Source organism: Trichosurus vulpecula, chromosome 2 (assembly GCF_011100635.1).
Source record: "Trichosurus vulpecula isolate mTriVul1 chromosome 2, mTriVul1.pri, whole genome shotgun sequence".
Taxonomy (NCBI): Eukaryota; Metazoa; Chordata; class Mammalia; order Diprotodontia; family Phalangeridae; genus Trichosurus; species Trichosurus vulpecula.
In genome coordinates, this window is record NC_050574.1 from 371,614,798 (window position 1) to 371,641,417 (window position 26,620).

Genomic DNA, 26,620 nt, shown 5'->3' on the forward strand with positions numbered 1-26,620 from the left:
ATGTTAGGTTTATCATATGGATAAATGAAATTTATAGAGAATCATGCAATTCTATATAAATACTTTTAACTAACTACATGGCTTTTTGTTACTAGTAAAGTTGTTAATATGAATTTAAGAAAAAAAAACTTTCATTTTGCAGAGAGTGTAGGTGTCTGACAGCTGAGCAAGAGAAGACTGAAGGACCTTTCACCGTGGAGAGACGCCAAGCTCAGCTGTGCTGACCAGGCACATCCCAGGCTGCAGCTGAGGGGAGAAGGAGAGAGCACACACCTGGTGAGTGCAGGGGCAGAGACCCTGTTGGCTGTGGGCACTTGCAGGAGAGCAGAGGCCCTGGTTTCAGTTCCAGGACAGAGAAGACAGCTGTAGTTTGCAGCCACCAGAAGGACCATAAGGAGCAAGATCATCTGCAGGAAAGTGTGGCTGGGGGGCCTAGTTATAGGTTAGGAGAGGAGAGTCCAAAGTTGGGTCCTGAGATAGACCAGAAAATAAAGGTAAGAAGAACCTGAGATTTGGGGTATAATTTCCCATACCTCAGGACTACAACTTGATTACACTAATAGTTGCTAAAAACAAAATGAAACAAAAGAGAAAGAACCTAACCACAGATGGTCATTTATGGGGATAGAGAAAATCTGGGCTCATATTCAGAGGAAGATAATGGAGCTAAAAAAGCCACTCCTTTTTCAATGAGAAACATCAAATGGTTCCAAGCACAAAAAGACTTCTTGGAAAAACTTAAAAAGGGATTTTAAAAATCAGAGAGATTGAGAAAAAAATTAGAAAAAAAAATAAAGAGTAATACAAGAAAATCAAGAAAAGTATGAAAAGAAAGTCAACCAACTTAAGAGAATAAAAAACTTAAGGAAGACAATTCTTTGAAAACTACAATAGGGCAAGAGGTAACTAATGATGTTCTAAGACACCAAGAAATAGAATAATCCAAAGGATGAAAAAATAGAAGAGAAAGTGAAACATCTCAAGAAAAACAAATGATTCAAAGAACAGACTGAGGAGAAATAATGTAAGAATAGTCAGACTACCTGAAAATTATGATAAAAAAAATCTGATACAATATTACAAGAAATTATCAAAGAAAATTGCCCTTTGTTCTAGAACAAGAAGACAAAGCAAAAATAGGGGAAAAAAAATTCATCTATCACCACCTGAAAAAGGTTCCAGGAGGAAAACTTACAGGAAGATCATAGTCGAGTTTCAAAGCTATCAAGTTAAGAAGAAAATATTGGAAGCAACAAGAAAAAAAATATAAATATCATGGAACTACAATAAGGATTACACAAGACCTAGCAACTATCACGTTGAAGGTCTATAAATCTTGGAATACTGTATTCCATAGAACAAAAGAGCTGGGGATTACAAGGGTAACTTACCAGCAAAGTCAAGTATAATCCTAGATTAAAAAAAAAAATGGACCTTTAACGAACTCAAAGACTTTTAAGTTTTTGTGACAAAAACCCCTAGATCTTAAGGGAAAATTCAACATATAACATCGAGGAGAAACATAAGGTAAACACTAAAGATCAATTATAAGGGATGCAACAAGGTCTAATTGTTCACTTCATTTATATGAAAATGTTACAGTACTCTTTATGATTTTCTTATGATTTGGGTAGTTCAAAAGAAAGGCATGAGCTGAGATGATCACAATGGGGTGATTAATAAAAAATAAAACTGTAGGGAGAGATAAAAAGGAGTAATTAACTCACACAAATGAGGCATAAAAGGAAAGATATAGAAGAAACTAGAAGTGGGGAGGGCATGTAGTGTGAGAACTTTACTCACATTGGGGATGGGTTAAAGAGGGAACTATCTGTATCTAGAAGGGTATAAAAGCCTTCTAAATTCAGAAAGAAATAAGAGCGCAAGGGGACAGAGTTGGGAGAGAGTATGAGGGAGGGATTTTAGAGAGGTGCGTAGATTAAGGAATAGGAGGGCAAGGTAGTGGGTACAAGTAAAGCAGAGGAGTGAGGAGGGATAGGGTAAACACGGTGAGGAAAAATAGAATGGAGGAAAATACAAAAGTAATTGTAGCTTAGAATGTGAATGGGACGAATTTACTCATAAAATAGAAAAGGACAGATTAAAAATTTGAATTCAACAATATGCTGCTTTCAGGAAACATTATAAAAATGAGAAATACACACAAAGATAAAATAAAGGGCAGGAGTTGGATTTATTATGTTAAAAAAAAAATCAAAATAGTAACCATTATCTCAGACAAAGTTAAAACAGATTTCATCCAAAATGAAAAATAGAGAAACTACACTGTCAGCAATACTATTCAATATTGTTTTAGACTGTTTAAAATACCTAGACAGTATAAAATAACCAAGAGTATACCTGTAAAAACATACACAGATCTATGAACAGAAACACCAAACACTTTTTATAAAAATAAACTCAGATTTAAATAACTGAAGTAATATTTATTATTCATGGGTAAGTAAAGCCAATATAATTTTTAAATGACAATTTTACCTAATCTATTCAATGTCATCCCAATTAAATTAGTAAAAAATTATTTTACTGAGTTAGAAAAAATAATAACAAAGTTCATTTGGAAGAGCAAAAGGTCAGGAACCTCAAAGGAACCAGGAAAAAAGATGTAAAGGAAGGAGATTCAGCAGTATCAGACCTTGAATGATATTATAAGACAGAGCATTGTTTAAGTGTAAAAAGGATAATTTCAGTTATTTTAAATTAAAATGTTCTTATATAAATAAAACCTATGTAGCTAAGAATAGAAGGAATACTGAAAATTGGGAAAAAACTTTCATAGACAATCTCTCAGATACGATGTGACTGGGTTAGAATATTGTTGTGGTGTAGGAAACGAGCTGGTAGATTTAGAAAACATGGAAAGATTTCAACCCATGAAGTAAAATGCTATCCACCCTCAGAAAAAAAAAAACAGATGATAGTTGGAAATAAGCCTAGTGTATATGTTTATATCTATCTATCTATATATATCCATGCTTAATTGTAGCCTGGGGGCGGGGGGGGGGGGGGGGCCACGGCAGGCCAGAGAGGGAAAATAAAGTGGAAAGTGCACCACAGAGAACAAAAGAAAACCAACAAGGAAGCAAAGAAAAGCTGGCCAGTTTTGAAAACAATGTGTAGCATTTATTATGTAGGTTTTCTTGAAATGGAAATTTATTGTTTTATCAAAATGAATCCTCTCTTATGGTTTACTGTATACATGGCAATGTTGTTTTTTCTTTTGTCATTTTGTATTTAAGTTTAAAATAAAAGAAATTACAAAACAAACAAAAAACTATTATTGAAAGGCCACCAGTGACACCAGACTGCTAAAGGGATTGATGATACCCCACCTCCAAAAGGCTAAAAATTCTAGTTTGAAATGGTCAAGGAAACATCAAGGTGAACTGAAAACTGTTATTCTGGACCTAGATCTGACCAACAAGGAAAAAACTACCTACTGTGGTGAAGGACCAGAAACTCAAGCAGGAGTCTTGACATGCAATCCAGATTTTGGGAAGCATGAATTTAAAACAGTTGAGTACAAAATTAGCTAGGATCTGTGACTTATTATTCTACAAAGGATGTCAACCCATGAGGGATGGGCACCTCTTAAGAATGAAATTCTGAGACAAAGAGTACTATGGCTCTGTATGGATAATACCATGAGGACTAAAATGTCAAGTATGGGCTGAAATTCGCAATAAATACTCAAGGAAACATTAAGGGTGTGAGGATTGAAGGCCACAGTATATGAGAATCAGCTGATGGAAATAAGTATCTTTAGACTGGAGAAGAGTAGATTACCAGCAGATGTTATAAAAAAAAATCTTTAATTATTTAAAAGCTAGAATGTGGAAGATGAATTATATCTGCTGTTTATTCCCATAGGTCAGAAATAGGAACAACGATTAGAAGGTACACAGAGGCAGATTGAATCTGAATACAAGGGAATCTTTTTTAACAATTAAAGCTTTCTAAAAGTGGAAGGGGTTGCTTCAGGATGCAGTGAATTCCCCATCCATGGTGTTCTTCAAGGAAAGGTTGTTTAGAGGTACTGTAGAGCGGATTTTTGTCAGATACGGGTTTTTTTTTTTGGTGGGGGGGTGGGGGGAGGGAGAAGGGTGAAGGCACAGCAATTAGGGTTAAGTGACTTGCCCAAGGTCACACAGCTAGTAGCGTGTCAAGTGTCTGAGGCCGGATTTGAACTCTGGTCCTCCTGACTCCAGAGCTGGTGCTCTACTCACTGCACCACCTAGCTGCTCCCAGATATATGTTAAACCAAAATACTTGAGGTCCTTTCCAATACTAAGATTCTGTAAATGTGCTAAATACTAATAGCTAATATTTATGTGGACCTTTAGTGTTTTGGAATTAGATTCTCACAAAACCCTGAAGGGTAGGTGCTCTTATTATCCCCATTTTATAGATGAGAAAACTAAGGCAAAAAGAAGCCAAAGTATTAGCCCAGGTTGCAACTAGTAGGTGTTTGAGGCAGATTTTCAACTCTCTTCTTCCTGATTCCAGCCCAGTATCTCAAAATCATGTTTCTATATTTTTCCTTTCCATCAATCTATGAATTAAGGCATACTTTTGAATTACAATTTAGAAAAGGTTTTTTAAAAAACAACAAATTTGCTTACTAAATATTCCATTATGCTTAAATATGATCAAAGAATATCTCACCTGTGGAGGCGGTACTGTTATTGGTGCAGGAACAGGAATTGGAGGAACAGGAACAGGTAAAGCCTTGGGTATTGGCGATACTGGTTCAGCATGTGTAGTTTCTGCACCTCCATTTTGAGCAACTTCATTGTCAGATTTCTTAGGAATTCCTTTCCAATCTATAAGAACAAAAGCAGAAATCCAATTACATTCAACTCAACAATGAAATTTTCCTTATTAATTCTTAAAGCTACACACAATTATTTACAATAAATGACAAATCACAAAAATATTTGATATCGAAATTTACTAGCAGAGTATATTTGTTAAAGTTTATAGAATGTAAAGATAATAAAGCAAATATGATTAATTATGGAACACAGGAAATAAAATGTAGCAAGTCGAATCATAAGTAATGAAATACATCTTATAAAATCATTATTTTTTAAAAAAGCATCTAGAAACCTTTCTTCACATGCTTTCTAGGTAATTAAATTGCTTTATTATTATTCCATTGGCAAGGTTTTTCCACTACTTATTTGAAGTGAATGACTTATATTTTTGAACATCACTTTACTGAAGATCTTGACTTTGATTTATCCTGTTGTGCTTAAGTAATTAATATACAGTACTATTTAAAGATCCTAAAGATTTTCCTTATATTCTAATTTTTGATAAAACAAGTCTATTGTGAGACACTAAATTCCTTAAAATACTTTAACCAATTTATTACTTCTAACTTGTCATATAGTCTAGTTTTCACTCTATTTAATACTCAGAGTCTAAACCTATCATGATCTACACACGCTGCATTTTGCACCATACTAGTTACCAACAAAAAATATTAGAAATAAGCGAAAATAGTAATAGAGCTTCAGTGACATTTTCCTACCTAGTTTGAGCACTATAATCTTCATGAGCTCAGATAATGTATTTTAACCTTTGTAGCCCTCCACATACTCCCTTTATAGAGTACTTTGGGCCACTTTTTAATTCGTATTTAATAAATGTTAAATAAGCATGACATACAACCAAAAGTTGCAATGAAATCAGATATTTTTTCTGACACCACTGTCATTTCAGATAAAGGTAAACAGACAAGATTTAAAAAGCAGGGACAAAGGTAAAGCTTTAAAGTAAAAACTTTTAAGCTATGAATCGCAGCCACGAGTAGAAGCTCAACTGTGAAAGCTCATTACTCTGTCAAAGCCAACTGAAAAAGTGTTGTCAATAACTATTCAAATATTCTGAGCACACCCTACAACCTTAAATAATATAATAGCTCTAATTTTAATTATCTGAAAGAAAGCCGGCACCAAAAAAATGTTCCTTCAGTACTTTATGCCTTTAGGACATACCAAGTATTAGCGTAAACAGATGAGCAAATACAAACCTCATTTCACTGGGGAAAGAATCAGAATAGATGCTAAGTTATATCATGTATGCAGTTGTAAATGTTGATGGATTTAAATTACATCAATTACCTCATAATTAAGTGTGTACAGATAAACAAGACTGTTCTCCACAGACATTTTCAAGGAAAAGTACTTAAATTTCAGGAGTGGGGAACCTGAGGCCACAAGGCCACATGTGGCCCTCTAAGTCCTCAAGTGTGGTCCTTTGACTGAACCCAAATTTCACAGAACAAATCCCCTTAATAAAAGGATTGTTCTGTAAAACTTGAACTGTCAAAAGGCACCCAAGGCCCTAGAAGGCCACAAGTTCCCCACCCCAGTATACCTCCTTGGGTGGATTTCTTTATTTGGGGGGGAAAAAAAGACTTCACAGATATAATTAAATTTCATCTTTTCATTTGCTTTTTACTTATCAGTGGGCATACACTGAACATTAGATTTTTGCCAATAGACTTTACTTCATTTACTGTTACTTGCAGCCCCAGCCCTAGCACAGTGCCTAGCAGCAGTAGGCACTTAATAAATACTTGTTGATCAATTGAAATTCCTTACACTCTATGCCAGGGATTGGCCAGTCTGGTTGATTGCTTGTTTTTTTTTAACTTCCTATTAGCTTTTGTTGCTGTTCAGTGCGTCTGACTCTTCCTGACCCAATTTGGGGTCTTCTTGGCAAAGGTACTAGAGTGGTTTGTCATTTCATTTTACAGATGAGAAAACTGAGGCAAACAGGGTTAAAAGACTTATCGAGGGTCACACGGTTGGTGTCTGCAGCCATATTTCCCGAACTCAGATATTCCTGACTTCAGGCCCAGCACTCTATCCACTGTGCCACTTAGCTGCTCCACCTGTTAGCTAAGAATGGCTTTTGTATTTTAAAATAAACTTTTATTGTATTTCAAAATGTAAAAACCAATTTTCTCTTGGGCCAAATAAAAACAGAGGATTGCAGACCAGCACTAGTTTGCCAATCCCTGCTCTATGTTAATATGCAGTCAGACATTTACTAATCTACAATTGCTGGTACAATGAAAGGGCTTAGGAAGTAGTATGCTAAAACATAATGCAAACGAGGCTGAGGCTAAAAGATTTAACTTCATTTGGGCCACTTTAACCTCTACAAGCCACATCGCACACAGATGTCATTGGTCATGAAGGACATTAAGAAATAATGTGAGTATTTCCATTTCTACTTATGGAATAACAACTCAAAGTTTATTTCCTATTTAGGCAAACACTTTAACTGGCATACATACTAATTAGCTAAAAGAGTAATTCAAAGTTATATCATATTTTGTCTTACCAGGATTAAGTGTTTCATTGTCTAGCATCCCTCCTTCACAAAAACTTTCGAGGTCTTCAGGTTTGACTTTGTCCCATGGTATATAAGTAACACCTAGTTCCACATCCCAATATTGTTTATAATCTGCTTTTATTCCTTTATTTAAGGCCCAGGCAATCTATTTCACCAGTCAAAAAAAGCAAGAAAAGGCAAGGTGGAATTAAAATTGGTTACTGACATTTAAAACTCTCTAAATCACATTATACAAGTTTAAACCAGAAGCAGCCACTGGGTAAGACTCTGGTCTAGAGATGTGTCTAGGGAGGAATAGTGTGTGCATGCGGTGGGGTATGGGTGAACTTAGGAAAAGGAAGGAGGAGGTGTAGTGTGCAGACTTGCAATAGAGAGCAATAAAGAGTAACTGTAGGCCTGGACAGAGGATACCAGAGCTCCCAGGAAGCCTAAGGAGAAGCATTAATTAGTCCCCCCAGACTACTTTCCCACCCTCAGAGAGGGGATCATTAAGAGTCTTCATTTCTCTAGGAGGGGGTATACTTTTCTAGACTTTATTCTATCCAGGGAGAAAAGTAACTTCAAGAGATTCTTAGCACTTTCTGCCCACATAGAGAGGAAGTACAGCTATTGAGCAGCTTGGAGGAGAGCAGCAAATGGGGACAGAGTCTCCTGCGACACCTTTGGCCAGGCTGCCTAAGAGTAAGGTATGTGCCACTTTCAAACAAGGGAAAGAAATTAATGCAGCTGGCCACAACATGATCACTTTTCCTGTGGCACCAGATGAATGTCATAGGCATCAGAATTCTTCATTATAACTGTTATAATCTGAAATATACTATATCTCCTCTGGAAGAGGGCCCTTTAGCCCTAAAAGCTACTTGCTATTCACAGTTAAGTACTCTCCATTCTCCTAACTAGAACACTTGGGAATTCTGATTTCTCACCAGAAAAACAGTTAAGGGGTCTCTCCTAGTGCAGTGGAGACCACTCTGGCAAATCAGACATGTGATATTAGATCTGAGAATTACTCATGTAACTCGAAAATCCCTTTGTACTGAAGAATATCCAGCTTAATGAAATGACATTGGCTCTAGGCTCCTGAAATTTTAAGTGCTGCAAAACATCGTGGCCTCTGTGGAACCTACCAAACTAGATTCCTATACTGTTAAATAAAATTTCTATCACTGATCAAGTAATGTAATTTCTGAAGTACTAAATTTCATTATTCATTTGTGCATGTAGTAGTTAAAAAAGATGACACTGTTTCTAGTCTCAAAAGGCTACAACTAAGGTCCTCATAGGGCTAGCGGACACAAGAAGGACAACCATCTACTCATTACCATTATAACAGGAAGTAGAATATGATGATTGCTGAGAATGGAATTAAACAGAAGGGCTTCACAAATATTTGTTGAAGGAATAACTGAAGCATGAACTAACACAACTACATTTTTCACTGTAACAAACTTTTCAAAGTATACACATCCCAGAGCTCTATTAGAAGGTAAAAATAGTTACCTTTGTTTAAAAAAAAAAAAGCTCACCTATAAAAGGAATGTACAAATTGCTTCAAATTTTACCAGGTACATGGAATGTCACATTATCAAAAGTGGCATAAAAAGTATGCAAAAACTTCAAATGCCAATTTTTAAAAAGTGATGCAACAATACAGTTAATGTGGAAATTTAAAAACAGACTCCAATATACATTTCCCCCAAATTTGTACCTTTATAGATTTCTGGTTAACTTTGTAGTTGCCACGGCTCAATTTTTGAAGGGCACGGTAAGCATCTTGTCTATGGACCATTACAATATAGGCACATCCCCTAGGAGGTATCATCTGTTCCAGAACATACAACAGAAAAATTATAAATATAAAAAGTAAAGATATTATGTGATTGCAGCAGCTTAAATTTATCCCTAGGACACTAAATATACAGTACAGTAATTTGGAATTTGATTTTTCATGCTATATGTACACGCATCCTCATCGATGAGTATTAAAGGAAGTATTTTGATTCCTCTTAGTAAAATTCCATAGCTGATATAATCTGCCCCTCCATCACCTATATGCAGCCAAGGGAGATGGACACTCAAATGGGCCAGAGAAATGCAGGGGGTAAAAAAGGGTAGGATTTTTTAGATATAATACTAAACCCCCAATCAGTCATGTGGACTAGACTGAAGGTATAAACCTAATAGAATTAGACTCCCTTCAGATGCATAAATAGCTTCTTGGGTAAGATTCACCACCTTTTAAGTTATTTCCCTTCTAATTTTTTATTTCAGAGTTTTTATTCCAATTTTTTTATCTCTTGATTCATTTCTTCTAGGTAATGATGTTTCCTTTGAGTAACTGCTTGCTCCAGGACTCCCCATTTATTTATTTATTTTCAGTTTTCAACATTCACTTCCATACGTTTTAAATTTTCTCCCCCTCCCTCCCCAAGACAGCCTGCAATCTGAAATGGGCTCTACACGTACATTCCTATTAAACACATTTTCACAATAGTCATGGTACATAGAAGAATTATAAAGAATGGGAGAAACCATGAGAAAGAAAACAAAACAAAAGAGAAAATAGTCTGCTTTTCGTTCGCTCTGCATTGCAACTTCATAGTTCTTTCTCTGGATGTGGATGGCATTTTTCATCATGAGTTCTCTGCTAAAGTTTTAGATCTTTGCATTGTTGAGATGGGCTAAGTCTATCAAAATCAGTCCTCACACGCTGTAGCTGTTACTGTGTACAACGTTCTCCGGTTCTGCTCACTTCACCCATCAGCATCAGTTCATATATGCCTTTCCAGGTTTTTCTGAAGTCCACCTGTTCATCATTTCTTATAACACAATGGTATTCCATTACATTCATATACCACAACTTGTTCAGCCATTCCCCAACTGATGGGCATCCCCTCCACAAAAAGAGCTGCTATAAGTATTTTTGTACATGTGGGAACCCAAGATTCTTACAATGACCCTTTCGCTCCAAATCCCATTGATCTTTGAGGTTCAGAGTGTTGGATTTTTATGGGTCCCCCCATTGTCTCCTGAAAATAGTCTTGGGGACCTCAAGAGGGCCTTAGGCAGTCCAGGTCCTAGTGTTCCTGTGCTAAGCTACTTCTCTCTGGCACATCTAATATCCTTATGCTGGGGCTTTCTCAGGGGCGCTCCTGATGCTTCAGGACACAGATTCTTGCAGGTTACATGTGTTCCTGGCAGTCTGGGACCCAAGTGGTGCTAGCTTTGCTGGAGGGGCTCATTTTCCTATACTCAGGCTTCTAGCTGATCTCTTATGCAGTTCTGGGGTGTAATAAGTCACTTAATATAGCTTCTCATTGGATTTCAGATCATTATTGGGTCTACTGCTGACTTTAGGGTTTAGCAGGTATATGGGAATTGGATAGTCTGACTCTATTCAGGTAACCATTTTGGCAACAAGTCCCTTTCCCCTTTTTAATACTACAATCTCTAGAAACCATATTTGATAAATTTATACATTCATTACTGTTATGAAAATTTTCTCTAAGCTAATACAAAGCATGATTATTTTTAAGGCCACTTCCTTAGAATTGAGCTTTAAATTAAAACAAGCAATACCATACAGAGAAACATGGTTATACCAGAAAAATGCTAAATATCTAATCAGGAGATCAGGTTTTATTCTCTTTGCTGTGAATCACAAAATTCTTGTACCTTATCTGTCAAACTCATCAATTGTTAACTGGTAGGAGAAATACTTACATTAATTGATTCAATTGGGCCAAACTCTTCTAACAGACTGGCAACATCCTGCTGAGTAGTTCTTTTGTCTAGCTGTCCCACCCAGAGTGTAGTACTACAAACTTAAAGGAAAATAACAATTTTTAAAATTGGAGGAAAAAATAACTTAAAAATAAAATACATTTGCAGAGAACACAGCTACATCTCATTTGAAATATGCCAGATATATATTTACATTTATCTCAATGAAATTTGAAAGTAACTATTTGCTCAAGTCACAGAAAGATTCCTAAATAACAACTTTCTCTTGCATATTTCAAATAATTCATTTTATGAAAGTAGATTTAAGCATTTCAAAAACAGATTTACTTAACAGAATAACTATATTGTAACTATAACTATATCAAAGATTATATTCTTTCATTATTTAGATATTTAAGTAATATCATAATGCTTCAGAAATTCTACTTTTTAAAAATAAATGACACCAATAAGCTACTATATAACTATATTCAAAGCATGTTTCACATGTTCAGACAAAAAAAATGTGGTTCACTTAATAAGCAGAAGCTATTTCTACAGAGCTGAGGAGAGAACAACCTTATTTTGTCCTATGTAAAATGCATGAAACAGGTAACTCTGAAGGACAGGATATAAAATGATGTTGGAAAAAAAAAGTGAGAGAATGAGAGTCTACTTAATTAGTCACAGTCACCTATGAAAGTCCATATTTTTTCACATTCTCAACTGGTCATAGAATAGGCAACATGCTGAGGTAGTATAGAAAGAAGCCAGATTTTTAGCTCATTGAGAGGTGAAATATATTCTAGTCTAGTTATAGTAATTACAGTAATTAAAGAAAGCTTGTGGAAAACAAAAGTTCGTGAAAAGGTATACACTAATGTGTCCCCCAAGAAAAAAAGTAATGAATTTCCCAGAGAATAACGGCTGGAATGTTCCGGATTTGGGGAATTAAACTTACTTAGACCACAAGAATAAACCCAAGGTGAGACTAATAAACAAGGCTTAACAATACTTTAACTTTAATGAAAGAAGGTATTTGTACCTAGGTGTTTATATTTCTTCAAATTCTGTTGTATGTTATATGTTGACTTAAGTTTGCAGTGGCCTGTCTCTTCCTTTCTGCCTTAATGTGGCTTATTACTTCACGCTTCCAAATAGGTTATAAATGAAAGAATCACATTTTTAAAAATGATTCATACGATCTTAATGAAGACATAAAAAAATAGAATCAAAGTTTATTAGAAAGTGCACTAATGTTGAGATTTGGTTAGCTACATTTGAAGAAAATAAAGCCAATTGGTTTCCCAATAACTCAGATGCCTGAACTGCAAGAACTAAGTTAGAAGTCATTAATCAGCTTTTGTAATTTAAAAAATTTATAGCCTTACAAACTCCAAACCATCAAACAATGGCAAATTTCACATGAATAACATCATCATGAAAAGTAACTCATCTATATATAATTTTTTGTAAAAACCTATTAATTTTCAAGTGACCATAAATGCTTTCATTTTAAACACGTAAGAAAATTTGGACACTGAAAACTCAAAAATTTGTTTAATCAACAAAATGTTGAAAAGATACCACTCTCCCAGAACCGGAACTCAAATATTATCATTCCAACTACTATTCATTCAATTAACATTTAAGCAACTATTATGTCTAAAGTACTGTTAAGGGTCAATGACAGCTGTCACAGAGATTAAAATCTAGTAGTGTATTTAGGTATGTATAGATTTATGTTTACATATGTAGGTATGGGGTGTCCCAAAACTCTCAGAGCAGTTTTAAGCTTAATAAACTGTAAGCTTTAAACTGCACTGAGGCTTACAGAAGTTAAGTGACTTTCCAAGTCACATGAATAATTAGTTAAGTGTCTGAGGCAGAATTTGAAATGAGGTCTTCCTCCTGAGTTCAAATCCATCCTCAGACACTTGACATGCTTACTAGCTGTGTGACCTTGGGCAAGTCACTTAACCCCAATTGCCCTGCCCTCCCCCTGCAAAAAAAAAAAAAAAAATGAAATGAGGGCTTCCTGAAACCAACTGCAGCACTCTACCTACCGCACTACCTAATTATGGGCATATATAGTCCTCTACGCCTAGAACAACTTCTATTTCTTCTTTGGAAATCCTTTTCCTCCTTCAAAGCCTTACTCAGATACCACCTTCTCCAAGAAGCCTTTCCCAATCCCTACCCCCAACTAGAAATTCCTTTCATCCCTTCTTTTGAAATACTTCTTAAAAAACCGTCTAACTTGCCCTGAGAATAAAGGCATATATATGTATCTATGTACATATGTAATATACACGGATAAATTCTAACTGTATATATGCATTATATATACAGGTTGTCTCAAGTCTCAGTGCTTTTTAACCTTAATTTTAACCTTAATAAGCTATAAAGCTTAAAACAGAACTATTAAGTATTTTGAGGCAGGATTTGAGAACTCAAGTCTTACAGGACTCAATCCACTGTACTAGTTTATTTACTCTTTTAGGAAATTTCTACTTCCTTCTCCAAATCCCTGTAGTTCAATCACCTACTACGGTAAAATATCCAATTCCCTGATAACTCTTCAATACTTTCATTTCTGTTCAGGTCAACCCTACTTCTCCCCAGTTATTATGTTTTTACATTCTGTACTATATCCACTTAAATTTCACTCCCACAAAATCATTTATAAGCCCACCCCCAACACACACACACTTTTCTCCACAACTGAGCTTGCCTCCTTCTCCAGTGCTGACTAGTCTTCTCATGCTGTGTTCACACATCTAGTCTGAGGTGCAGGTCATATATTATGAGATTCCTTTTTGTTTCTATTATTTAGGACTCTTCTTTAAGAGATGTACTCCCCTATTATGATTCTGAACAGACCCTTGCTGTGATCACTTATGGGCCTATTTCATTCTTGCTTTTTTTCCTACTATTTATTAATTATGTGACCGTGAGCAGGACTCTTACTTGATAAGCCTCAGTTCCTCACCTGGAAAATAATACCTGTGGTATTACAGATTCACAGGGTTGTTGTGAGGATCAAATGATAGTGTGTAAAACATTCTCTTAAAATAACATGTAAATGTCAGCTAAGGAGTTTGGCATCTGGCCCAGTCTTCTACCAGGTCATTATCTTTGATCATTTCATGCTGATGATATATGTGATGTATTTCAATCTTTTTCTCAACTCTGAAGATCTTCCTCTCCATTTGACAGGAATGGACACATCTTAGATATAGCATTCAAAACTGTGCCATCTTGAACTATGGAATTTCTCTCTCAGATCTTACTCTCATGTACTTCTACCTCTAACTCACTGTGCATATATACCAGGACCACAAGTATCTCCATCCCTCTAGTCTACCAAGTTTTTATTTTTGTCTCCACTTTCTACTCACCCACACAATATTCAATCCCTTGCAATTTGGCTTCTAAACCCACTAACTCAAGTGAACTGAGCTTAAAGGTCACCAATAATAATCTCTTACCCTGAATTTCAAATGTTCAAATGTTTCATTGATTTTTTTTATTTAAAACAAACAAAAAAAAACTCCTTCCTACATAAAAGCACATCCTTCTAACTCCTTTTCAGTTTTACCTCTACTTCCCAATACTATCTCTGTTATATATATATTCTCTTGGTGACCTCACCAGCTCCTAAAGATTAAATTACCTTCTCTAGACAGATGAGCTCCAATTATGCAACTATATCTCCAACTGGCCATCCCCCACTATTAACTCAAATTCACAACAGATGACGTTTATACACATAAATATTCTAAAATGTGCCCTTCTCAAAGTGCTACCATCCCCCTAGTGATCAAGTTTATTAACCTAGAGTTGCCCCTCTCCCTCAACTCACCGCTCCCATACACAATCAAATCAGCTGTCAGATGCTTTCCATCTTACCTCCACAGTATCTCTTGCATCTTTCCCCATCTTTCTACTTGCATAACCATCATTTCTAAAGAAAGTCCTCACTACCTTTCACCTGGGCTACTACAAAAGATATCTTCTCAGCCTCTAGTTTGGCACCCATTCAATCCAATTTAATCTTCCTAAGGTGCAGATTGTGTCATGTCATTTCCTTGCTTAAAAAGCCTTTTGGGTATAGGAATTCTCAATCTGATATCCATGCATTTGTTTTTTAAAAGGAAATTTTGATAACTCTCTTTCAACATATTGCCCTTCTAATCCTATGTATTTTATTTTATGCATTTGAAACGCATTAAAAAAAATAGGTTTCAGACTGCCCAAGGGGTTGATGGTATTCTTTGTTTTCTTAAAAGATGAAGTCAGATGCCACCTCTTCCACGGAACCTTCCCTGATTTCCTGATGCCTCCCCGACTATGAAGCTAAAATTACTCCTAAGACAGTACTTTAACAACTTTAAAATAAGTTATCCTGAAATTAAGAGATTATGACATAAGCCGAGATTTTTGAAGTTTCTGTATTGCATGAAGTTAATGTGGGAGGTTCCGTGGAAAGTATGGTCATAGTATAAATATTCATTTGCTCACTTCTTATGCCTTCTACGTTCTACCTCCAAACCTAAAAACCAAACCACTTAACACAACTTCAACACAAGAAAATACTACAGAAAAAAGTGTAATAAGCTCAAAAAGTTTGGAGAGACTTACCACTAGCAGTTTCTGGCTTAATCTGAGGAAGCCCCTTTTGCCTGCGCTCTCTTTCTCTCTCTCGTTCTCGTCTCTCTTGGGATCGGGATCGAGGAGAATGCCGGCGCCTCTCTCGGGACCGTGAACGAGAACGCCTATGACGAGACCTTCGAGATCTAGAACCAGACCTTGATCTCCTTCTTTTGGGTGACCTAATATTTATGAGAGAACAGAAGGAATACGTATAATTTTTCTCTCTCTCTCAGAAGTTTTAATGTAGTAATGAGTAATGCAACTCAGTGGCTAGGAATAAAGTTTTGATAATTGTGAGTTTTGTAAAGTTTTTCAATGTATTAAAAGTTGCATGAATGACTGATTTTTTAGCCAGAGACCAAGTACAAATTTGTTAAGCATAAAATATCCCGTATACTTTTTGTACATACTTTTTTCATCACCAACATTCTCCATTACTTTAACTCAAGTTTTCCTCACTTCTTTTATCTATACTAAAAAAAAGCATTCTTTTCAATTTTTTCCCATTAATTTATTTTTAGTTTTCAACACTCATTTCCACAAAATTTTGAGTTCCAAAGTTTCTCCCCATCTCTCCCCTCCACCCAGCCGAAGACAGCATGCAGAAAGTCTGATCACCCCTTCCCACAATCTGCCCTCCCTTCTATCACTGCCCCCACTTCTGCTTATCCCCTTCCCTTCTACTTCCTATAGGGGAAAATAGAAGTCTATTTCCAAGTTGCATATAAAAATACTTTTTAACATTTGTTTTTAAAACTCTAAATTACACATTCACTCCCTTCCTCCCTCCTCACCCACCCTCACTGAGAAGGCCAGCAATTCAATATAGGTTATACATGTGTAGTCATGCAAAACACTTCCATAAGTCATGTTGTGAAAGAACAAGTATATTTCCCTCCATCCTATCCTGCCTCCACTTGTTCTACTCTCTCCTTTGACCCTGTCCCTCCTCAAAAGTGTTTGCTTCTGATTACCCCCTCCTTCCATTTGCCCCCCTTTCTACCATCCCCCCCCTCTTATCCCTTCCCCCACTTTCCTGTAGGGCAAGACGATTTTCACACCCAATTGAGTGTGTATGTTATTCCCTCCTTAAGCCAAATCCAATGAGAGTAAGGTTCATTCATTGCCTCTCACCTCCCCTTTTTCCTCCATTGTAAAAGCTTTTTCTTGTCTCACTTATGTGAGATATTTTACCCCATTCTACCTCTCCCTTTCTCCTCCCAGCATATTCCTCTCCCACCCTTTAATTTTATTTTCTCCCCTAATACTGAGAAAGGTCTCATGAGTTACAAATATCCTCTTTCTATGTGCGAATGTAAACAGTTCAACTTTAATAAGTCTCTTTTGATTTCTCTTTCCTGTTTGCCTTTCCATGCTTTGAAAGTCAAATTTTGTATTAAGCTCTGGTCTTTTCATCAAGAATACTAGAAAGTCCTCTATTTCATTCAATGTCCAGCTCTTCCCCTGGAGGATTATACTCAATTTTGCTGGGTAGGTGATTCTTGGTTTTAATCCTAGCTCCCTTGACCTCTGGATTATCATATTCCAAGCCCTCTGATACTTAACGTAGAAGTTGCTAAATCTTGTATTATTCTGATTGTGTTTCCACAATACATGATCGTTTCTTTCTGGCTGCTTGCACTATTTCTTTCTTAACCTGAGTACTCTGGAATTTGGCTGCAAGATTCTTGGGGGTTTTCCTTTTGGGATCTCTTTCAGGAGGTGATAAGTGGATCCTTTCAATATCTACTTTCCCCTCTGGTTCTAGAGTATCGGTAGTTTTCCTTGATAATTTCTTGAAAGAGGATGTCTAGGCTCTTTTTTTGATCATGGCTTTCAGGTAGTCCAATAATTTTTAAATTATTTCTCCTGGATCTATTTTCCAGGTCAGTGGTTTTTCCATTGAGATATTTCACATTGTCTTCTGTTTTTTTCACTCTTTTGGTTCCGTTTTATAATTTCTTGGTTTCTTATAAAGTCACTAGCTTCCACTTGCTCCATCCTAATTTTTAAGGAATTCTTCTCCTCACTGGCTTTTTGGACCTCTTGTACCATTTGTGTTAGTCTATTTCTTAAGGTGTTATTTTCTTCGGTATTTTTTGTGGTCCCCTTTAGCAAGCTATTCACTCATTTTTCATTTTCCTCTACTTCTCTTACTTGATTTTCCAAATCCTTTTTGAGCTCTTCCATGGCCTAACACCAATTCATATTTTTCTTGGAGGCTTTGGCTGTAGGGGCTCTGACTTTATTGTCTTCTTCTGACTGTATGTTTCATCTTCTTTGTCACCAAAGTCAGGTTCCATAGTCTTATATTTTTCTCTGCTTTTTGCTCATTTCCCTAGCCAATTACCTGACTTTTTATAGCTCTTTGTTAAGATAGGTCTCTGCCTTCAGTGTGGAGGGTATACTGTCCCAATCTTCAGAGGTTTTGTGCAGCTGCTTTCAGAAATACTTCTAGGGACTTGTAAATTTTCAGTCCTCCCAAAGCTGTATGATCAAAGGAGAGGTGTTTACTCCTTTCCTGGTCTGTGCTTTGGTCTATGAGCGACCACAAGCATTCTTTTCTGCCTTGGAAAGGTGAGGAAGATTCCTTCTCCACTGCTGCCACAAGCTCTGCCACGCCAGCATTCCTCCAGGACTGCGATCCAGATCAAAACACCAACAAAGCAAGAGAATCCTGCCTCAGCACCAGCAAAGAGATCCCTGCAATCCCCCTCTGATCAGCTGCTCAATTCCCCCCAGTATCTGTGGGCCAAGTTCCAGAAACAACTTCTGCTGAAGCTGCTGGGAGTACCACCCCCCGTGATGGGGCCAGACTGCACTCTTCTCTCACCCAGTTCAAAAGACCTTTCCTACTGACCTTCTAAGTTGTCTTTGGCATTTGTGGGTTGATAAGTCTGGAAATCATCATAGCTGCCAGTGATTCGTTCCCCTGAGGACTGTTTGGGCCCCATCTGTGCCAGTGTGGCCCATGCTGGACTACACTCTTATCTCAGACTGGTGCAACAGACCTTTCCTGTCTACCTTGGTTGTCTTGGGCTAGAAATTTGTTTCACTTTGTCATTTTGTGAGTTCTGTTGCTCTAGAATTTGTTTAGAGTCATTTTTACAGATATTTGGAGGGGTTTGGGGGAAAGCTCAAACAAGTCCCTGCTTTTACTCTGCCATCCTGGCTCAGCAGCACCCCCCCCCATTCTTTTCAATTTTATTGACCAGTATAATTATTTAAGAAATTAATATTATAATTTTCTAGTGTGATATATTGTACCTTATAAGGGACACGCATTAGTCATGTCAGACTATCTTGATTAGTAAGTTTGTAAAAGATTCCATGTCATTTTGGGGAAGCATTTCAAATTCAACCTTTGTGTTCATAAGCCAATGCCTTACCGCATTTCCTGAAGACAAACTAATACCTCTCAATGACTAATAAAAGGTGACAATAATAGTCACTTTCACATTTTATATAAACACACATGCATCTGTATATAAGAACTATACCCAACAAATTATATATAATACATATAACATTCACTTTCCAAGTAACTAAATGTCACCTAATTCATAAATACACATTTGGTTACAAGTGGACAGATTGTGTGTGTGTGTGTGTGTGTGTGTGTGTGTGTGTGTGTGTGTGTAGATACGTGCGTGAGCACGTGCACATCCCATCTTAAACTAGATTCTATGTTCAACTCCAGGAATACCTTTTGTATGCTTCCCCAAGGATAAGCTGATCACCTGATATCTCATCACTATGCAGACTGACTTAGCTTTTGAAACAATTTTTAAGCCCTTTTAGTTGCCTGGAAGGCAGAGATATATATACTCCTTCAAAAGTCTTCCTTTACCAATTGCTTAGAACTTTCCCAGTGACTTTTCATTTTCCATTAGTGGATCTACTTGGTTTTGACTATAAGACTATCATATCTTTGCACTGGGTACCCTGCAGTGGCCCCTTCCACACACTTTCCTTTGTTTCTTGTGCATTATCTTCCCCCATTAGACTGTAACCTCCTTGAGGGCAGGGCTTGTCTTTCTTTTTCTTATTTGTATGTCTAGTACATGGCAGATGCTTAATAAATGTTTATTGAATTAAATAAATTGTATACATGTAAGATAGAGTCATTTCCAATGTAACCAAATTTATCCTTGAATTAAAGATGGCAAGATTTAATAGGTATTAAACAGAGGGTAAAAAAGCTTAAATTTGGATTAATACAATCAAAGTTCCTGTACTTCTGTGTTTTCCCTTCGATTTCAATGGAAAAGTTAACCATGTTTCACTTAACACTGTTAAGACCAAATACTTTAGACAGATGGTCATATTTTACACATAGCTTATAGGGAAAAATAATGTATCTGCAAAAGTAGCACTGCTCAAATAGTCTGGGAGCAGGGTATGGGGAGAGCTATTTGAGAACCGAGAAAAATCCAAACCAGCCAAAAGCCTGAAAATGCACAGAGAGCAAAAGGAAACCTGCATGCAGTTGGCGTCTTTCCCAGCCTCCTACGGCAACCTATGTTGTTCCATTAACATACAGCTTAGTCCTAGGCTACTTCACACTGTGAAAGCAATCTTTATCACATAAGACACAATTGTCATCTTCTAGTATCTCTAAGCCCTCTGAGTCTTTAATCACACTTCTACCATTCTCCCTCATACTGCTTCTTACAGAAATAAAATGGATTCATTTTACATCATAATAATCCATGCCACATCACGTCAGACATACATCCTTGTAAGCTGCTTGGCAAGTGTAGGTTCAAGATAAATGTGAATGTGTTATTTCTATGCAGTAGTCCCAAAAAATTGTTTTTCTTTTCCAAAAAAATTAAAATCTGTTAAATTAACTGAGATGTTTTATGAAATCTGTATTTAAAAAGCATACCCCATGACTTTCTTGTGTCTTAAGAAGTCTCTTCAATAGATAAAACAAACCAACGTCCTACACCTGAAACCAATGTTATAAATCAAGTACCATTTTCTAGAAGAGACATGACTCATATTTTGTCACCTAAGACACAAGCCATACCTGACCTCTGTTTTAAGGGATTTCCCTGGAACAATGAGCCAGTAAGAAAGAAAGCCTGACCTCCTGTTTGGTTATGAACACTCCTATCCTCCCCTCAAATCCAGGTACATGTGAGTCAAATGCCATAAATCCTCGAGAGACTAGGCAGCAGGTAGTATCGTTAACATCTCATACATACACAATAAACTCCCTTCATTATGTGCTAGACATAAATACCTTCCCTATCACCTACACCAAGTGCAACACATACAAAGCCCTCTTCCTCAAATCCTTATACCCCATCTTTGACATGTATCTAGCATAAACTCTGTTCACATGGTATATCACACACTACTCTATACTTACATCTCTTGAAACCCATGTCTATTCTTGTTTCATACAATCTCCCAAGTCTCCTGGATGCTCCCTATAATTGAGGCTTTGCAAACCCACATTTATGGGTCCAACAATGTTTCAAAGTCCAATTTGTTTAGAAATGTGATTCTAAGTGCTAGCAAATTGATTTAAAATTTTCTCATCTCAAAGTATTCACTCCTGGAAAATTATGCTGTATTCCCCTCACCTTGATGCTGACCTAGATCTTGATTTTCTGTTTTCAGAGACATGCCGCTTAGTTTCTTGAACACAAGGCTGTTCCACTTCCATTTCCTTTAAAATAAATAAAATCCGATTTAAAACGAGGAGAACAAACATTTATATAAGAGATTATATCCTATCAAATATCAAACCAGAGTTCTTGCTTCTCAAAACAGCAGTTTTTTAAGCACCTGCCAGAAAGAAAATTCTTTAACTAATTAGAAAATGAAAGGAAAGATCATCCCTTCCTCTGTATGCCAGGACATTACAAAAGTTACAATTTAACAAAGTAAAATTATGCCAGCGTATTTTGATACACTTTGATAATAATATCAAAGATTATTCAAAACATCTGTTTAAGTAATTAATTTTTAAAGCATGTGTAAGTGAGCAGAATTTAAAATCCAAAATATTTCAAGACATGACAGGTCAACTCTAAGCAAATGTGGAAAACTACTCGGAGCCATTTAATAGTAAAATTTTAGCCTTTTCTACCTTGAGATGAAGGACTTGTTTTAGTTAGTGCAAGGAAGCATTAATTTATATTTCACTATTATTAAACTTTCAAACCTTTTTGAAACTGAAACAAATAACGTATGTTTCTAAATAATGCTTGATAGTTGGTCAAAATACAATTATATATTCAAAGGACAGAATCTGCAAAGAAGCAAATTTTGCATATGAAACTTTACAATTCTATTACTTAATCAATTATCTGGAATGATTTTTCACCTGTTGATGTACTTTCTGCATATGTGGTTCATTTTGCGCCTGGAACGAAGTTTGGTAAGGTTGTTGCACAGGTGGTGCTGGAGGAATCACAGGCTGAGCCATGGGAGGAAATGGAGGTGTAGGAAGTAGTCCAAACCCTGGCATTTGTCCATTTGGAGGAAGTGGGACCTTAAGGACAAAAAGAGAGGAAGATCAAATTCCTTTTTTAATGTTTGTTGCCACAAATAATTCAGAGAAATCAAGAGTTATTCTCTGTATAATCAGAACTAAATCTAGAGTACAGAAAAAAATTTCAATTATTTTATACAAAACGACTTATTCTTAGTATCATAAGTATCATGACATAAAGCCTGCATAGTAGTTTCTCTTTCTACTGTGTTCTAAAATGTAATTAAATATACCTGTAAAGTTAAATTTACACAGTCATACATGCATGTGTGTACATACACACATATGTATACACTAAAAATCAAACAAATGTTTAAAGATTTGTGGCAATGATAATGTTCATACCGTAGGCTTATAAAACTTCCTGGCACACAATAGGTACTTAATAAACAGCCACTGACTGATAACTTTTAGGGGTTCGAAAACCATAATTACAACTAAATAAAAAACCAGGTATTATAATAAAAGTGAAATTTAACATGTATCTGTTTTTGATCTGTAATTAACTGTTAATATAATCTACAGAGGCATCAATTAAACTTAAAAACATTTTTATTACTCCTAAACATTTATGAGTGGAAACTGTTAGAAAATAGTCAGGAAAACCCATTAGTAAGTGATGAAAATCACTGAAATTAGTTTTTCCTTCGAATTTTCAGCACTACATTTATAAAAGGGGTTTTTGTGCCACAGATTAAGTCTGGTGAAGCCTATGAAGCCCTTCTCAGAACAATGTTTTTAAATGCTTAAAATAAAATACATGGAAATATAAAGAAAACCAATGATAATGAAATAGTAAAGAAGAAATGAAGTTCACAGACCTCAAATCAAGAACCCCTACTCTAGATAAATTAGGACTGGACATAATCTAGACAAGCAAATGTATCTAGTTAAGGAAACTTTTTGAAACCTCTCTCAAACTAGGTTCTTGTGTGTTTATACTGGGGTTAGTATAATAAAATGCAGAGATTCCTAATAATTTTCTGAATTATTTTACTTTTTAATTTTTAGCATACAATATAGCCACAGCAAAAAGTTTTACCTCTGAAGTTTAACAATCATTTGTTAAAACCCAAAAACTTTCAGAAAAAGAATTCTAAGCCTCATAAAGGATAAACCAATAGAACATAGTACCCACTCAAGCTATGGGCTTCTTTTACTTCAATAAGGGAAGATTTTTCAGGTTCCATAAAACCACTGTATTATAAAAACAAAACCATGAAATGGATACAGTATCTACTTTAACTCCTTAAAAATCAAATCATCTTTCCTCAAGAATAAAAGAACCTCTTTGTATATCAACAAGGAAGTCACCAAAGTCACTTCAGACACCATAAACAAGGGTTAAGCCAACAAGTATTTATTATGTATCTACCAGTCTAACAGAGGTGATAACATGCAAACAACTACGTACAAACAAGGTAGAAAAAGGAGGTTTTCTCAGAGGGAAGATAAGAATAAGAAGGATTGTGAAGGCTCCTTGCAGAATATTGGGGACAATTAACCAGGACCTAAAGGAAGCTCAAGGGTAAAAAATACAATATTTCCTTCAGTATTACATAAACTGTTTAAAATGATAGGAAAATGGTATCCTTCTAATCTCTTTATATAATAGAAATATGGTCTTGATACCTACCAGAGAGAAAAATCAGAAAAAGGAAACAATGGACCACGGACGCAAAAATTTAATTTTTTACATTTAATAGTTACAAATAGGCTAAATCAACGTATTAGAAAGATTACACACCATGACTATATTGAATTTATATCATAAAAGCAGGGTTGGTTCAACATAAAAAAGATGATAAACATAGTAAGTAACGTTAATTATAAAGACTACATGATTATGCAAGTGAATCCTAAAAAAAGACTTTTGACAAAATAAAAAATTCATTTCTGTTTAAAGCTCTAAAAATGGAAATAATTGGATATTTCCTTAGTGCAATAATATGAATAACTATCTAAAACCAAGAGCAAACATTATATGTGATGGACAAAAATGAAGAGGCCTTTTAAATTAGAACAAAGGTAAAGGTATCACTATTGCCACTACTATTTAACATCTTTCTAGAAATGCTAGAAAGTCGATGAATAAGCATGCACAAAGAAGAAACAAAAATTATTACTTTTTGTAAGTGATGTGAGTTACTTAAAAAGTCAACTAAAAATTGAAACAATATATTCTTCAAAGTAGTAGAGTATTAAATATACAGACATCATCAGCATTCCTGTATATTACCAGCAGCAGGCAGCTGGTGGCACAAAGGACAGAGTATTGGGTGGGGAGTCAGGAACACCTGAGTTCAAATCTGGGTTCAGACACGTACTAGCTCTGTGGTCCTGATCAAGTCACTTAAACCTATTTGCCTGTTTCCTGATCTGTAAAATGAGCTGGAGAAGGAAATGACAAACCACTCCAGTATTTTTCCCAAAAAAACCCAAATCAGGTCACAAAGAGTTGGATAAAACTGAACAATATTACCAGCAAAAATTCCAGCAGCAGAGTTACAAAGAAACATTTGAGAAGGTGATCTACCAAGGCACATCCAGGATCTATATAAAAATCTAACTATAAAAACACTTTGGAGAACTAAAGACTTAAGGTTGTCCCCATGTGTTTTTGCTGTTCTATTGTTATGTTAATGGAAATGGGAAGATCTTTCTTGTCCATTAATAGGCCTATGTGACCTGCCCTGAACCAGTCACTTGGAAGCCTGAGTCACATGGAACCTGAGGTGGGAGGAGCTTGCCAAATGGGTAAAGCAGGAATTGTGAGTGAGGTGAAGCTGAGAGAGAGAGCAGAGCAGCCAGTGTGGGTAAGAGAGGGGTATTTTGCCTAAGGCACCTTGTCTGTGGGGAGGCCAGACTGAGGGAAGGCTTGGGGATGGTGGTGCCCCCTGCATTACTATGTGTATAGACTTTTTTATTACTACGATGGATTTAACTTTCTAGTGTTTGAATAAATGTCTTGGCTTCATCTTCAGTGAAGAGAGTCTGTTGTATCTTGCGATTCAAACCTGGGAATATGCCTGCATGTTCATAGCAGTTGCTGCAGATATTGCACTGGCAACATATTTGGCATCATGAATAGGACTGCAAAATAAAAGACCTCAACTTAGAGATAGGACGGCTCTAGGGAAAGAAATGGACATCCCAGATTGGGAGGATTTACCCCATTCCTCACTGGCTAGAGAATGGGCTAAAAGCACAGAGCTTTGTGAAAACTGGGAACTGAGGCTGCAAAAGGGAGAACCCAGAGATTTAGAAAGATGCTTGCAAGGAATACCAACAGAACAGGGGGAAAGAAATCGTAGGAGTGTGTAGAAGAGGATGAGCCTTGCTAACAAGTTATCATATTATATGTAAAAGCAGAGATAGATTGTTGGAGGAAAAGGTTCAGATGAAAAAGGATTTAGTTGATTTGCATGAGAAGCTTTCTAGACTACAGCCTTCAAACTTTCCTTTAGAAGAGCAAGCTAGAAAGTTTGAGGTAGTAGAAGAAAAAGCAACTGTGAGTTTAGCACAGAAAAAAGGGAAAAGTTAACAACAGGAAGGTGCATGCAATTCTTGCACATGAGGGGCGTGACCGAGACCCAGACACCTGGGAGGAAAATGAAACAAAGTTAGATGAGGAGGCTTCTGGAAGGCAGATATTAACCCAATACTACGAAGGAAACAGGAGAACCAGAGGGGTCCCCACAGTGTTTAAGGAAGTAACTGAGGATTTTACTCAACAGAAGATCACAGATACATTAAGTTGATTCACCCAAAAAATGGGAGAACTGTTGATATCTTCAATGGTGAGAATCAGTGATGATGGGGCTGGAGGAGTAGGGATAGATAATATAGATTTGAAATTCATAGGTATTAGTCAGGATCCTTTTGTACAGCAAGCTTTTAGGGATTACCATATGCAAGGAGGTAACAATGGAACTAATCTATTAGCTTTGGCAGCATAGGGATGCAGTAAGCAGTATCCCACAGACTCTAGTGGAGATAGCCTGTGGTATTCACTTAGAGACCATATGAGAAAGTAAAAAGAAGAGGTAATAAAACTACAATAATGGTAGGAGATGCCAAATGCTGACATTTATCATACCACTCCCTTAACGGTTCCTTATAGAAATATAATAGTGAAGATGGCTCCTCCTGCTTATAAGCACCTAATTCTGTCTCTATTTGGGGAAATAGAGCACCCTATTTTCAGAGGTGATGGATAAGATCTCACAGTTAAGTGACTTAGGGGAATGGGGAAAAGATAAATTTCCTAAAGAGAGAACAGCAAATAGCCAGCGGATTCAAAGTGAGAATATATTAACAAGGAAAGAATTGTTTACT

General features: G+C 36.3%; 1 protein-coding gene across 6 annotated transcripts in view; it reads right to left on the bottom strand.

The window, feature by feature from the left end:
• SCAF4 (SR-related CTD associated factor 4) overlaps positions 1 to 26,620 on the bottom strand; it is a 114,430-nt gene that overhangs the window by 22,184 nt on the left and 65,626 nt on the right. For 4 of the 6 annotated variants that reach the window (XM_036743388.1, XM_036743389.1, XM_036743391.1 and 1 more), the window contains 7 exons: positions 22,115 to 22,282; positions 21,369 to 21,454; positions 15,760 to 15,950; positions 11,116 to 11,216; positions 9,101 to 9,214; positions 7,381 to 7,537; positions 4,687 to 4,844 (listed from right to left, as the gene is read on the bottom strand). In XM_036743388.1, coding sequence (XP_036599283.1) covers positions 4,687 to 4,844; positions 7,381 to 7,537; positions 9,101 to 9,214; positions 11,116 to 11,216; positions 15,760 to 15,950; positions 21,369 to 21,454; positions 22,115 to 22,282 — 975 coding nt within the window. The remainder of the gene's footprint in view (positions 1 to 4,686; positions 4,845 to 7,380; positions 7,538 to 9,100; positions 9,215 to 11,115; positions 11,217 to 15,759; positions 15,951 to 21,368; positions 21,455 to 22,114; positions 22,283 to 26,620) is intronic. The other 2 variants (XM_036743392.1, XM_036743390.1) reach the window with 1 other exon arrangement.